The sequence below is a fragment of the Tetrahymena thermophila genome, assembly GCF_000189635.1.
Source record: "Tetrahymena thermophila SB210 genomic scaffold scf_8254671, whole genome shotgun sequence".
In the NCBI taxonomy this organism is placed as follows: domain Eukaryota; phylum Ciliophora; class Oligohymenophorea; order Hymenostomatida; family Tetrahymenidae; genus Tetrahymena; species Tetrahymena thermophila.
In genome coordinates this window covers 337,377-350,230 of record NW_002476438.1, presented here as the reverse complement: position 1 = coordinate 350,230, position 12,854 = coordinate 337,377, and the positions used below count along the sequence as shown (strand labels likewise).

General features: G+C 21.6%; 6 protein-coding genes across 6 annotated transcripts; 3 read left to right on the top strand and 3 right to left on the bottom strand. All coding sequences in view use genetic code 6, as the record gives it.

The window, feature by feature from the left end:
- Positions 1–314: 314 nt before the first annotated feature.
- TTHERM_000426078 (hypothetical protein) lies at positions 315–856 on the bottom strand (the record flags this gene model as incomplete). Its single annotated transcript, XM_012797051.1, has 3 exons — positions 837–856; positions 528–772; positions 315–478 (listed from the first exon to the last, which is right to left on the bottom strand). The coding sequence occupies exons 2-3, from the start codon at positions 631–633 to the stop codon at positions 315–317; spliced, it is 270 nt and encodes an 89-aa protein (XP_012652505.1). The 5' UTR covers positions 634–772; positions 837–856.
- Positions 857–1,169: 313 nt separating this feature from the next.
- On the bottom strand, positions 1,170–2,317 carry TTHERM_000426077 (hypothetical protein; the record flags this gene model as incomplete). The annotated part of the gene is made up of 2 exons (XM_012797050.1): positions 1,170–2,179; positions 2,227–2,317. 2 exons carry the CDS (start codon positions 2,315–2,317, stop codon positions 1,170–1,172), a joined length of 1,101 nt encoding a protein of 366 aa, XP_012652504.1.
- Positions 2,318–2,385: 68 nt separating this feature from the next.
- TTHERM_000426076 (hypothetical protein) lies at positions 2,386–2,535 on the top strand (the record flags this gene model as incomplete). Its single annotated transcript, XM_012797049.1, has 1 exon — positions 2,386–2,535. One exon carries the CDS (start codon positions 2,386–2,388, stop codon positions 2,533–2,535), a length of 150 nt encoding a protein of 49 aa, XP_012652503.1.
- A 915-nt stretch (positions 2,536–3,450) lies between these two features.
- Positions 3,451–5,648, bottom strand: TTHERM_00426060 (transmembrane protein, putative; the record flags this gene model as incomplete). The annotated part of the gene is made up of 3 exons (XM_001013784.2): positions 3,451–3,611; positions 3,661–3,905; positions 3,970–5,648. 3 exons carry the CDS (start codon positions 5,646–5,648, stop codon positions 3,451–3,453), a joined length of 2,085 nt encoding a protein of 694 aa, XP_001013784.2.
- Positions 5,649–9,072: 3,424 nt separating this feature from the next.
- On the top strand, positions 9,073–10,179 carry TTHERM_00426050 (Von willebrand factor type A (vWA) domain was originally protein; the record flags this gene model as incomplete). The annotated part of the gene is made up of 1 exon (XM_001013783.1): positions 9,073–10,179. The coding sequence occupies one exon, from the start codon at positions 9,073–9,075 to the stop codon at positions 10,177–10,179; it is 1,107 nt and encodes a 368-aa protein (XP_001013783.1).
- Positions 10,180–11,312: 1,133 nt separating this feature from the next.
- On the top strand, positions 11,313–12,671 carry TTHERM_00426040 (protein kinase; the record flags this gene model as incomplete). Its single annotated transcript, XM_001013782.1, has 1 exon — positions 11,313–12,671. One exon carries the CDS (start codon positions 11,313–11,315, stop codon positions 12,669–12,671), a length of 1,359 nt encoding a protein of 452 aa, XP_001013782.1.
- Between the last annotated feature and the right edge of the window lie 183 nt (positions 12,672–12,854).

The following is a 12,854-nucleotide window of genomic DNA, read 5'->3' as shown; positions in this document are numbered from 1 at the left end:
AAATTGTAAAAAATAAAATATATTTAGTCACTAATTAATTTATTTACACTCATTTTTTAAAGTTGAAAATTTCCTAAATTTTTGTGGAAAATTTGGAACCTTATTTATTGAAAGAACACAGAAAATGAAATTTTATGGATAGTATTCTTTTAGTATATAGATATTACTTTGAAAATATGAGTATTTCACTACATAAAAGTTTAAAAAACTTAATAAATTTTTTAAGACAAATGTTTTATTTATCTTTTTAATTTTAAAAGTAAGGCTAACGTAATCAAAACAAGTTTTTTACATACATTTAAAGGACAAATAAATCATCCATTTTTACGAATTGATGATATTATTCTTTAATCAATTTCACTTAATTATTTATTTTGTTATTATTTTTCAAAAAATTTTTAAATATATTGTTCCTGCAAATCCTCACATTCCATTATACTAAATTATGTTTCAAGGTAATTCAGCTTTCCTTTTATTTCTTTAAATGAATATTTTACATTTATTTTCAAATAATATAAATAAATTACATTCAAACTTCATTTTAGACTTATTGCTCCTCTTATCAAAATTTAAAAAATTATGACTCAGACATATCCATTAGATAGCTGCTAATTGATCTGGAGTTAGGATCATTGCAATGGCTTTTTTCAAAAAAAGAATATCTTTATATAATTCAAAAATATCTAATCTTCTTTTCACTTCATTTTATAAGTTCTTTATAAAAACATGATCTATTCCTTTAGACTAAAGATAGCACTTTGGTTTGAAACTTCTATAAATAGAAAATAAATAAATTAATTAATTAATGATGTTTAACAAAGTTTAATTAATTTTACTTAAATTTAAAAATTAAATTTTTAATAACTTATTATTAAGAATTTTTTTATATTATTTTAAATTTTTAAGAAGGAACTTCATCAAATAATTATTTTCTATCACTAAGAGCTAGACGGTTTTTATCTAGAGTTTCAGTAATATTTGAGTATCTTTTCATCTCTATTATTTTCTTTTCACTGATAAATTAATTTTACATTTAATTTTGTTCTTTCTATGAAATTAATCTTAAACTTTTTGGTATAATTTTGTGTTGCCTACTTGAAGTCAAACTATCTGGAGTTAAATCATCTGAACATTTATTCATTATCTTTAATTTATTTTATGCTTTTTTATCATATAAGCTATTACCACTATTTTTTTTTTTCATCCTCTTTTAACTATATTTCTTCTGTTTGTTAATCGCTTCGTTTTGTAAATAAATTTGAATGTTCATCTTTTGAATAAGAAATCTGACTTTTTTCAACATGATCTTTGAATTTTGTCTAGAAACTAGGAACAAATTTATCATATAGTTCGTTTTCTATAACTTCATCTTTGAATTCTTCTTCTACTTTACTTTGGGTTACAAAGCAAGTTTAGTTATTCTATTCAATAAGATTGTTGTGTTTTAGTATTTTCTTATATTCTTCTGAATAAAGTCTTTGAAAAAAAAGCATGAAAAAGTCTTATTTTATAAGTCTTTAAGAGTAAATTCTTCCTATAGCTCTTAAAATAATAGCAAAAGCTGTAATACTGTTTACAAGTGCCAAAACCTCAGTGATTGTAGGATATTAGATTTAGACTTACTAAACAATTTCGTCCATTTAAATAATTGTTTAAAGATATGGACCAAATCCATTTATTAAAGACTATTGCCTATCAAAATACTAGCTTACCATATTGTATTGAATTGGTGAGGAGTATGTTTATTTGCTTTAAAACATCAAGCCTTCATTTACTTCAGTTTCTTACTTCTAAGTATTTAGAGTATTAAGAGTATATTATAAAGATTATACATAGGTATATATACTTCTATAATAAGTTTAGATCTTTTTCGAAGTTGTATTATATTAAGAAGTTTAAAGCTTTAAATAAAAATAAGCATAATATGAATTGATGATATTATCTATATCAGATTAATCAGCACAATTATCGGGAATAGTGGTTTTCACACTATCTAAATCGCGACAGCCATAAATATTAATATTTATTGAAGAGAGAATCTAATTATTATTTTAACTATCAAGGATCAAAGTATAGTTATTCACTTTAGAAAAATCAATGCAAATGAAACCTTGTAGTGAAGGATCAGCACATTAAAATACATCAAGATTAATTGTATTAAAAACTTGATTATTAAGGTCTTAATAGTAAAAATATGGATAAAACACAAGATAAGTTAGATTTTACTATGATTGGTACTCACTTATTGATGTAGAATAGTTATAGTAAAACTAAAATCCAATAAGGTCTTAGCTTAAAGGTATTTCTTTCTTCTCATTAAGAATAAAACTTTGAGATCTAAATTTTGGGTTTATTTAATTGTTGAAATACAAATTAAAAGTATAAATGGAATAGGAAATGACACTAAAAATTGCAAGCATTGATAAAAAAAAACCTAAAAAAGTGCGTCTTTTATCTTACGTAGCTCCAACATTGAAAAAGAACTCTGAAGAAAATATATCAAATCTTAGAATGCTCATAACTTACTTAGTTTGATAAGTAAATAAATAAATATTATTGCTTGTTCTTATTCTTATTAATTTATTTACTCTACTTTTAAAAGACTTTGCTAAAATTTTTAATTATTATTTTTTATACAAATGATTATTTTTAACAAGAATAATTTAGACAAACATTATGCCAAAAAAAATAAATAGATAATATTAAAGTATATTAAAAAAACATATATTTCTTTTGAAGTTGTGTTTTTAATTATTTGATTAATTACTGCATAAGTATAATTAGCTATTAAAAATATTTAATACAGTATTCATTTTAACTACTTTATGTGTGGCTGGCTTAAAATTATTTAATCAGTAAAATTTAATTTTTAATAGAGAATATGATCCTGGGTAAATCTGTGTACACCCTACTATTATTATCCATAATTAAAAATGTAAAAATGAAAGTATATGTTATTTTTAAATTTAATTTTTTTTTAATCTCCCCTATTATTGATAAAATAGCTTTCAATAAAGCGTTTGAAAAATGCAGCAGTTAAAATTTATTACCTATTAGCCCATAATTTCCCCGATCATTATTTCTCTAAAAATAGGTGTTCAAAAATATTTTTTGTATGGAATGCTGTATTTTTTTTCTTACTATGATTAAAATGGCTAATTAATTAAAGCTTGAAATATTTTGTTTTTTTATGAATATTAAATATAAAATTTTATTTTTATTCAGAAATTTTTATCAATATCTTGCTTTACATCTTATTTATTGATAAAAATACAGAAAATTATATTTTATGGATACACTTCTTTTAATAGTTCTTTAAAAAGTGAATATTTAATTAACATCATAAAGTTTAAAAAATTAATAAATTTTTTTAAGATAAATATTTTATTTTAAAAGTAAGTAAGGTTAATGTTGTAAAAATAAGTAATTTGACATTTCTAATACAAATCATCAATTTTTAATAATTGATGATATTATTCTTTAATCTATTTCACTTTATTAATTATTTTGTTTTTGTTTTTCAAAAAATTTTTAAATATATTGTTCCTGCAAATCCTCGCATTCCATTATACTAAATTGAGTTTCAAGGTAATTCAGCTTTCCTTTTATTTCTTTAAATTAACATTTAATAATTGTTTTTAAAAAATATAAATAATTTACATTCAAACTAAATTTTAGACCTATTACTCCTCTTATCAAAATTCAAAAAATTTTGACTAAGACATATCTATTAGATAGCTGCTAATTAATCTGGAGTAAGGATCATTGCAATGGCTTTTTTCAAAAAAAGAATATCTTTATAAAATTCAAAGATATCTAATCTTCTATCCGCTTCATTTTATAAGTTCTTTACAAAAGCAGTATCAACTCCTTTAGACTAAAGATGATGCTTTGATTTGAAAAATCTTTTAATAGAAATTAATTATGTAAATGAAATAATCAAATTTTGCAATGCTTAATTAATTTTACTTAAATTTAAATATTAAATTTTTAATAGCTTGTAATTGAGAATTCTTTTCAATTATATTGTATTTTTAAGAATTTCCATCAAAAAGTTATTTTCTATTGCTAAAAGGCAGATGATTTTTATCTAGAGTTTCAGTAATATTTGAGTCTATTTTCATCTCATTTACTTTCTATGAACTGAAAAATTAATTTTACATTTAGTTTTGTTATTTCCATGAAATTGATCTTAAACTTTTTGGTGTATTTTTGTGTTAACTACTAGAACTCAAACTACTTGATGCTAAATCATCTGGATATTTACTCCTTATCTCAAATTTACTTTTTACTTTTTTTTTATTTATAAAATTAATTTTTATTTTATTTTCAACTTCTTTAAACTATATTTCATCTGCTTGCTAATCGCTTTGCTTTGAAAATAAATTTGAATGTTCATCTTTCGAATTAGAAATTTGACTTTTTTCAACATGATCTTTGAATTTTGTCTCGAAATTAGGAACAAGTTTATCATTTAGTTCGTTTTCTATAATTTCATCTTTGAACTCTTCTTCTCCTTTAGTTTGGGTTACAAAACAAATCTTGTTATCCTATTCAATAAGATTGTTGTGTTTTAGTATTTTTTTATATTCTTCCGAATAAAGTCTTTGAAAAAAAAGCATGAAAAAGTCTTATTTAATAAGTCTTTAAGAGTAAAATCTTCCAACAGCTCTTAAAACAATAATCAAAGCTGTAATACTGTTTATAAGTGCTAAAACCTCTGTGATTGTAGGATATTAGATTTAAATTTGCTAAACTATTTCATCCATTTAAACAGTTGTTTAAAGGTATGGGCCAAATCCATGTTTTAAAGACTTTTGCCTATCAAAATATTAGCTTATCATATTATATTGAATTGGTGAGGAGTATGTTAATTTGCTTTAAAACATCAAGCCTTCATTTACTTCAGTTTCTTACTTCTAAGTATTTAGAGTATTATATGTATATTATTAAGATTATACGTAAGTATATATACTTCTGTAGTAAGTTTAGATCTATTTCGAAGTTGTATTATATTAAGAAGTTTTAAGCTTCAAATAGAAATAAGTTTCATACGCATCAATCACATCATCTATTTCAGATTATTCAGCACAATTATCAGGAATAGTAGTTTTCACATTATCTAAATCGCGACATCCATAAATATTAATATTTATTGAAGAGAGAATCTAATTATTGTTTTAACTATCAAGGATCAAGGTATAGTTATTCACATTAGAAAAATCAATGCAAATGAAACCTTATAAGGAAGGATCAGTGCATTAAACTAAATCAAGATTAATGTAATTAAATACTTAATTATTAATGTCTTAATAGTAAAAAAATGGATAATAAACTACATAAGTTTTATTTTACTGCTATTGGTAAGCATCTACTGTTGTAGTTTAGTTATAGTAAAACTAAAATCCAACAAGGTCTTAGCTTAAAGGTATTTCTTTCTTTTCATTAAGGATAAAGCTTTGAGATCTAAATTTTGGGTTTATTTAATTGCTGAAATACTAATTAAAAGTAAAAATGGAATATAAAACCACACTAAAAAAGGCAATAATTGATAAAAGCAAGCCTAAAAAAGTGCCTCTTTTATTTTGAAAAGCTCCGATATTGAAAAAAAACTCTGAAGAAAATATATCTAATCTTAGGATGCCCATTACTTTGTTTGATAAATAAATAAATATTATTGATTATTTTTATTCTTATTAATTTATTTACTTCTACTTTTTAAAGACCTTGCTTAAATTTTCAAATTACTATTTTTATACAAATAATTAATAATTATTTAAATGAAATAATTTAGCAAGAAACAAAAATCGATAGTTAAATTATAAAATAAGAGAGAAATTTTTTTTAAAGTTGTGTTGTGCCTTCCAATATATTCATTTGAAAAGATTACTTCATTAGTATGATATATAATTCAGCTAGTATAAATAAAATACTGTTTTAATTTTAAATAAAATCTGAGTAGCAAGCTTGAAATTGATCTTAAGCTTAGTGAAGCAACTTCAAAAGTTTATTTATAATACTAAGAAAGTACTGCATCATTTTTTTAACTATTAACTATTATTTTTTATTTTATTTTAATTCAAATAATTATTAAATTTATTTATTTGTAAATTAATAAAATGCTTATTTTTTTTCTTTTATTTTATTTAAAAAAATAAATATAGGGAAAACATAAATTTTAGTTAGTTTTTACAGAATTGTATTTATATTCATTTTGAATTATCTAAATTTTTTTGTTTATTATTTGTTATTTAGTAAAAATTAGTAAAAATATTGAATCCATTTTTTCTTTAATTTACCTAACATAGTAGTATTTAACTCAATAGGAGTTTTTATTTAATTATTTTGAGTATGCAGTAATAATTATGTGGATTCAAAATTACTAATTAAAAATTTTTTACAGCTTTTTATTTGTTATTCTTTAATTTTATTGAGGTTGTAACTCATCTTTTTTACAATAAATTTGTTAAAGATGTTAAAAATAAAACTTGTTACTTAAATAGTTTTTATATAGTTATATTTATCATATATTTTTAAACTTTAAGATAATATTTTAAAATCAGTAAAAAAAATAAATAATTATGCTACTTTTCATTAGTTTATAGTCTTAATATTTATTAAGAAAGCGTTAGATTGATTTTTTTATTAATTGTTTGAGCCAATAATATTTGCCTTAAAAAATATAAGTGATATTATTTTTTCGGTATTCTTAAAATAGTAAAAAGCTGATTCGGTCGAACTTTGATAATTTATTATATTAGTAGTATAAAATAATATGAATTAAAATTTTACAATTTGATATGAAAATTAATATAAATTTATTGATTTGTATTTTTACTTTTTCTCCTAAATTTGTTGTTTATTTTTATCAAATTTTTTTTGAATTTCCTATTTTATTTTGTTAAAATTTATAAATTGTAAATGATTTTAATCATAATTTTTTTCTATTAAGATAATTTTCAGATATGAATTTATTTTGATGTTAGGTTTATGCAATTTTTATGCCTTGGTAAAATTATAATTTTTCTACCAAAGTTAATAATAAAAATGGTTAAATTAAAATGATATAAACAAGACAATCAAATAAGATTAAATACTATTTATGTAAATTATTAGTACTTTTAACTATTTAATATTTTCTAAAACAACATTTAAAAATATTTTTACTTTATTTTTTATTTTTTCATACAAATAAATTGTTGTAATTTATTTATTTAGATTAGGAAAAATAATTAATTAATTATTTAATTTACTGTAAGTAAGCTTTTAATTAAGTTAAGATTATAACTATATTTAATAAATTAGTGTCGTCTAGATTTATTAATAAAAAAGTTGGTATTAATAAAATTTTATTTTTGTAACACTTACTTGCTGTATAAATTTATATTGTGTAACACTTTTACTTTTTTTGATACTAAGATGAAATTATTAATCAATTTTCAATAATATTTAGTATTTTGAACTCAAAGAAAGAAGATAAATAATATGTATATATATGGAGCTTAATGAGTGAAAATAAAGATAAAACTCATTTAATCAATTAAAAAAAATATTTTTTTTACATTCAAAAAATAGTTTAATACTTTTAAATTTGGTTATTTATCATACTAATAATAAACTCAATTGAGCACAAGCAAGAATAGAAAAAAATTTCATGAATTTATTTATAGGTAACATTTTAATTAAATATAAATTCTGATCATAAAAAAATCTTATTTAAGACACTAATAATTTTTCTATTTTCAAGATTCTGTCTATCTATCTCACTATCTATCAATACTTACTTTAAAGTAAAAAAATTTCCTTTGATATTTTAACTTTAAAATTAGCTAAGCGCTTATTTAATACTTATCACTAAAAGTTATTGATATGATATTTGACATATTGAAGTAAAATCATTTTAATTGGACTTTCAACAAAATTATAATTTTAGATAATAAATAAACTTATGCAAAAAGAGGATAAAATAAATATTCTCAAAATAAAAATCTGCTGACGTTTTGATTGTAAAAGAAATAATTACTCAATTTATCTATTTACAATTATATTTTTTAGTTTTAGTACAAGGTAAAAACTTTATAATTATATTACCTATTGGTTAATCACTCTTTTAAAATACTTTCAAATTTAAATCTAAAATTGTTAAATCCATTTACTAAATACTTTCTTTATTTTATTTACTAAATAGTGAGCAAAAGGAGCTTTTTGACAAAAAGATGTTTAATTCTCTTTAAATAAAATAAACTTAAACATAGCAGACAATAATTTGTATTAATGTAATTTTTATTTTTGACTTTTGTTTACAAAAACAAACAAATAAATAAAATCTTATAATATTTGTCGCCTTTTAAATTTATTTGATTTTTTCTATCATTTGTAAATAAAAATAGTAAGATATTTTATACAAGTAAAGTTTTCAAACGATGCTTTTAATCAAATCAATTATTTCTAATAATGAAAAAATTAAACATTACTTTCTTCATTTGCATTTAAAGAGTTGCAAAAATTTACTTTTAATCTATTTGGAAGTCTAATTTTTACTCAAAACAAACAAATAAACAAAAAAAGATGTATTTTGATTATATTTTATAAAACTTGTATTTTTATTATTTATTATGTTAAAATTGTTATAAAACGTAAGAAATCTTATTATTTAAAATGTTAACTCAAATAATTTGATAAATTATTTATATAAAAATGGTAAATTATTCCTATTTATTTATGAGTATTAAATTATTTAATTGGATTACAGAATTCATAATATTACTACTTTTTTTAGATTGATATAATCTATGCTTTAATTACCACTAAATTATTGAAAAATCGAATAATTTGTTATTTCTGGATTTAAATTACGAGAATAGAAAAAACATAATTAAACCTTCCTCTGTCTTTCTTTCTATCTTCTGTTTATGTAAGATTTTCACATCGATAGAACTAAATTTACTCAATTTGTTAATCTAATTTGATTTATTCCTTTAAAAAGTTGATTCCCCATCTATTTAGATATAATATTTAATTAATTAACTAAATAAATTAGTAAAAAAACATAGATAAGTAATTAATCAATAAATGAACAAAGTGTATTTGTTGGCTTTTGTTACCTTAATTGGTTTGTCAGCTTTTGCTTTCACTTAGCTTAAAAATGAACATGCTTTAAGAGCTAACTTGACAGCAGGCGCTGCTGACTTTTGCCCTAAACCTTAATACAGATCTGATAGCTGGATGAACACTTTCCTAACTGGGCTTTAAAGTCAAAAATATGATAACACCATGCTTTAATTCCTCTAAGATTAAATTCCTACTGATTCTCATGTTTTTTCAACTGAGTAAATTCTTTCTATCTTCAGTTAAATCTCATTTGATAGCTCTCGTATTTAAGCCTTAACTCTTTTGAATCCTTACATTATCACTTTGACCCCTCAAAATATTGTTGATATTTTGGCCAAATATCCTTTCGAAAGTTCAAAGCTCACAGCTTTAAATCTTATTGCTAACACTCTTAGCGACGTTAGTGATGCCTCTAAGAAACTTATTGTTGATTGCTTCTCTTTCAGTTCTAATAAGAGTGATGCTATGAACATTTTGAATGCTATTTCCCCCAGAAACTGCATTTATGGTACTATTACTGAAAAGGTTGCTGCTTTTGTTATTGATATTTCTGGATCTATGGACTACACATTCAAGGCCAACGGAGAAACTATCTCTCGTTTAGCTTTCGTCAAGTCCTAACTTACCAAAACAATTGCTGATTAATTGAAGCCCTTCTAGAAGTTCAACATTATCATTTTCGGTAACAGTGCTTCATAATGGAAAACTGATTATGTTGATGCTACCCCTGAAAACGTCCAAGCTGCTATTGCTTACATCAACAAATTAACCACCAACGGTGCTACCAATATTTCTTCTGGTTTAGACTTGGCTTTCAATACCAAGTAAGCCTTAAAAGCTATTTACCTTCTTTCTGATGGTGTTCCTAATAGCGGTGTCTAAACTGTTGATGGAATCAAAAAGTACTTAGCTGACAAGAATGCCAGCAGAACTGATAAGGTTGTAGTCAACACTATTTCCTTCATCATGGGTGGCGTCGAAAAGTAAAACGAAAGAGACCTTTCTTTCTAATTCTTAAATGCTATTGCTGATGCTACTAATGGCTCTTTCAAGGGAATCTCTGGTTGAAATGATTAAATAAAGCATTATAAAAAAATGATAACTTGTAGTTTGTATATTTTTTTTCATAAAGTTATTAAATAAATAATTTATAGTAAAAAAACTAATATGCAAGTAATTAATTAAATTTTTAAGATTAAATATCAATTACAAAAAAACAAACAAACAAATGATCAAACAAAAAAAGAAACTTGATAATCCTACAATTTATTTCTATTTAAAATTTAGTTAGTTTGTAAATAGTTTGCAGTAAATTAAATAAATATCTTCAAGTCGAATTGAACAACAGATTTTATTTTTTTTATTTTTTTAGTATTTTTTTATCTTCAAAGGGAAAAATTTAATTTAAGGTAAATTAAAATAAGGTTTGATTGAGAGACTAATAATTTCATTGATACTTTAAATATTGAGATTAAAGCTTATTAAGTTTAGATATGCAAACAAACTAACAAAAAATAAATTTAAATTATTTACTAATTTGCATGAATTAATTATAAAACTTAAAAAGAAATTACTAACTATTATATTATTTTTCAACTAAATAAATATATATCTAAATGCAATTATGTACTAATTTGCATGAACTAATTATAAAACTTAAAAAGAAATTACTAACTATTATATTATTTTTCAACTAAATAAATATATATCTAAATGCCTTTTGAATTTAACATTTGTTAAGAAAATTTATTTAATTATTTTTGTTTCCATAATATTTATTAAAGTTTTTTTCTCATTCATTTTAGGTAAAAAATATCTAAAATTATAGTTTGATTTATCAAGCAACTCTAATATTCTGACATAAAATTTTCGAGATAAATTAGATCAAATTTCCCAAATATTAGAAATGTTTGATTGTAAAAACTAATATAAAGCAGCATACTTACAGTTATTTTAGAATATCTTTCAAAATATTTTTTTTAAATAATTACATTTTTTTAATAAAAATGTATTTGAATTACAATTTTATATTTAAATATCGATTACTTAATTTTTTTTTTTTTTTCAAGTTGATTGATTTACTTTTTTATATTATTTAATTTAATTTTAATTTTTTGCTTAAAATATCAAAATTAATATATTTAAGAAAGAAAATTTGATTAATATAAATAATTTGACTCACAAAAAATAAGTTTTTATAAATGAATATTTAAGAGATATCATAAGAACAAATAAATGATTATTTAACGTTAAAAAAAATAGATATTTCAAATGAAAGAATAAAAAAAGGCATATAATATTTAAAATAATTTGATATTTTTATATCTAAAATCTTAGGAAATGGCTAATTTGGGATTGTTTTTTAAGGATATGATTAGCAAAACAAAAGAAAGATTGCTATTAAGTTAATTTTTGGGTAAAATGAGTAATTTGTAAATGAATATATCAATGAAGCTCAACTGGCGAGACAAATTAATAGCAAGTTTGTAGTAAAAATGCATGACTAATTCTATGATTAAGAAAATAAAAACTACTTTATCATTTACGAATATTGTGAAGTAGGAAATCTCTAAAATTACTACAAAGAGTTGAATTAATAGCAAATTCTAGATATAGCTATTTATTTAACTCAAGGAATTTTAGATATTCATGCCAAATAAATCATTCATAGTGATATTAAACCAGAAAACATTTTATTATCTACAGAAAATGGCTAGTTGATTGCTAAAATTGGGGATTTAGGACTTTCTAAAAAGTTGTAAAAAAATCTAACTCACATCTCTACATACTAAGGTACTTATTCTTTTATGGCTTATGAGTAAACTGAAGGAAAACTATGTATGGAGTCAGATTATTTCGCACTTGGTTCAGTTATTTGCTTTATTTCAGGAATAAATTTGCTAGATTTTATGACAATGTCATTGTTAAAAACTGGATATTATAAAGATAACTAAGAAAACCCTTTGATATCTTTAGCCTTAGAATTGACGAAAAAAGAACCTTAAGAGAGAATGAAATTAAATACATTTTTATCTAAATTAGAAAGCATGAGAAAAGATTAGCAGTAATAATAGAATAATAAAAATTCAAAAGGCAATAATTTTAAATCTATTAAAGCAAATATTTTTAAATTTTCTATCATAGTTCTACTTACGTTAATCATTATAAAAGTTGGAATCTAAATTAAATAAAATTCAACAAACAATCAAAACTACAAAAAAATTCTTTATCAAAATGGATCGTTCTATGAAGGCTATATAAAAAATGATGAAAAACATGGAATAGGTAAACTTGATTTTAATGATGGAACAATTTATGTAGGTGAATTTAAAAATGACTAATTTAACGGCTTTGGAAATCTCACATACAAGGAGGGTCATGTTTATGTAGGGCAGTTCAAGGATAATTTATTTAATGGAAAAGGTTTTATTAAATATAATAATTATACAAGTTATGATGGGGAGTTTAAGAATGGAAAATATAACGGGTATGGAGAATTTAAATAGAATAATGGAACTATGTTAAAAGGTAAATGGAAAGAAGGAATATTCATCTAATGATTTATGCTTAACTGATCCTTTTACTAACTAATTTATGAAAAAATAAAAGGAATTTATTTTATAAATTTAAACAACTTTTATACTAAAAAATTAATAAATAGAAATAATAATATTAAGTGTATTTATTCTCAGTGAAAATTTCATATTTTAATTTCGATATTTGTAGAAAAAAAAAAAATTTTA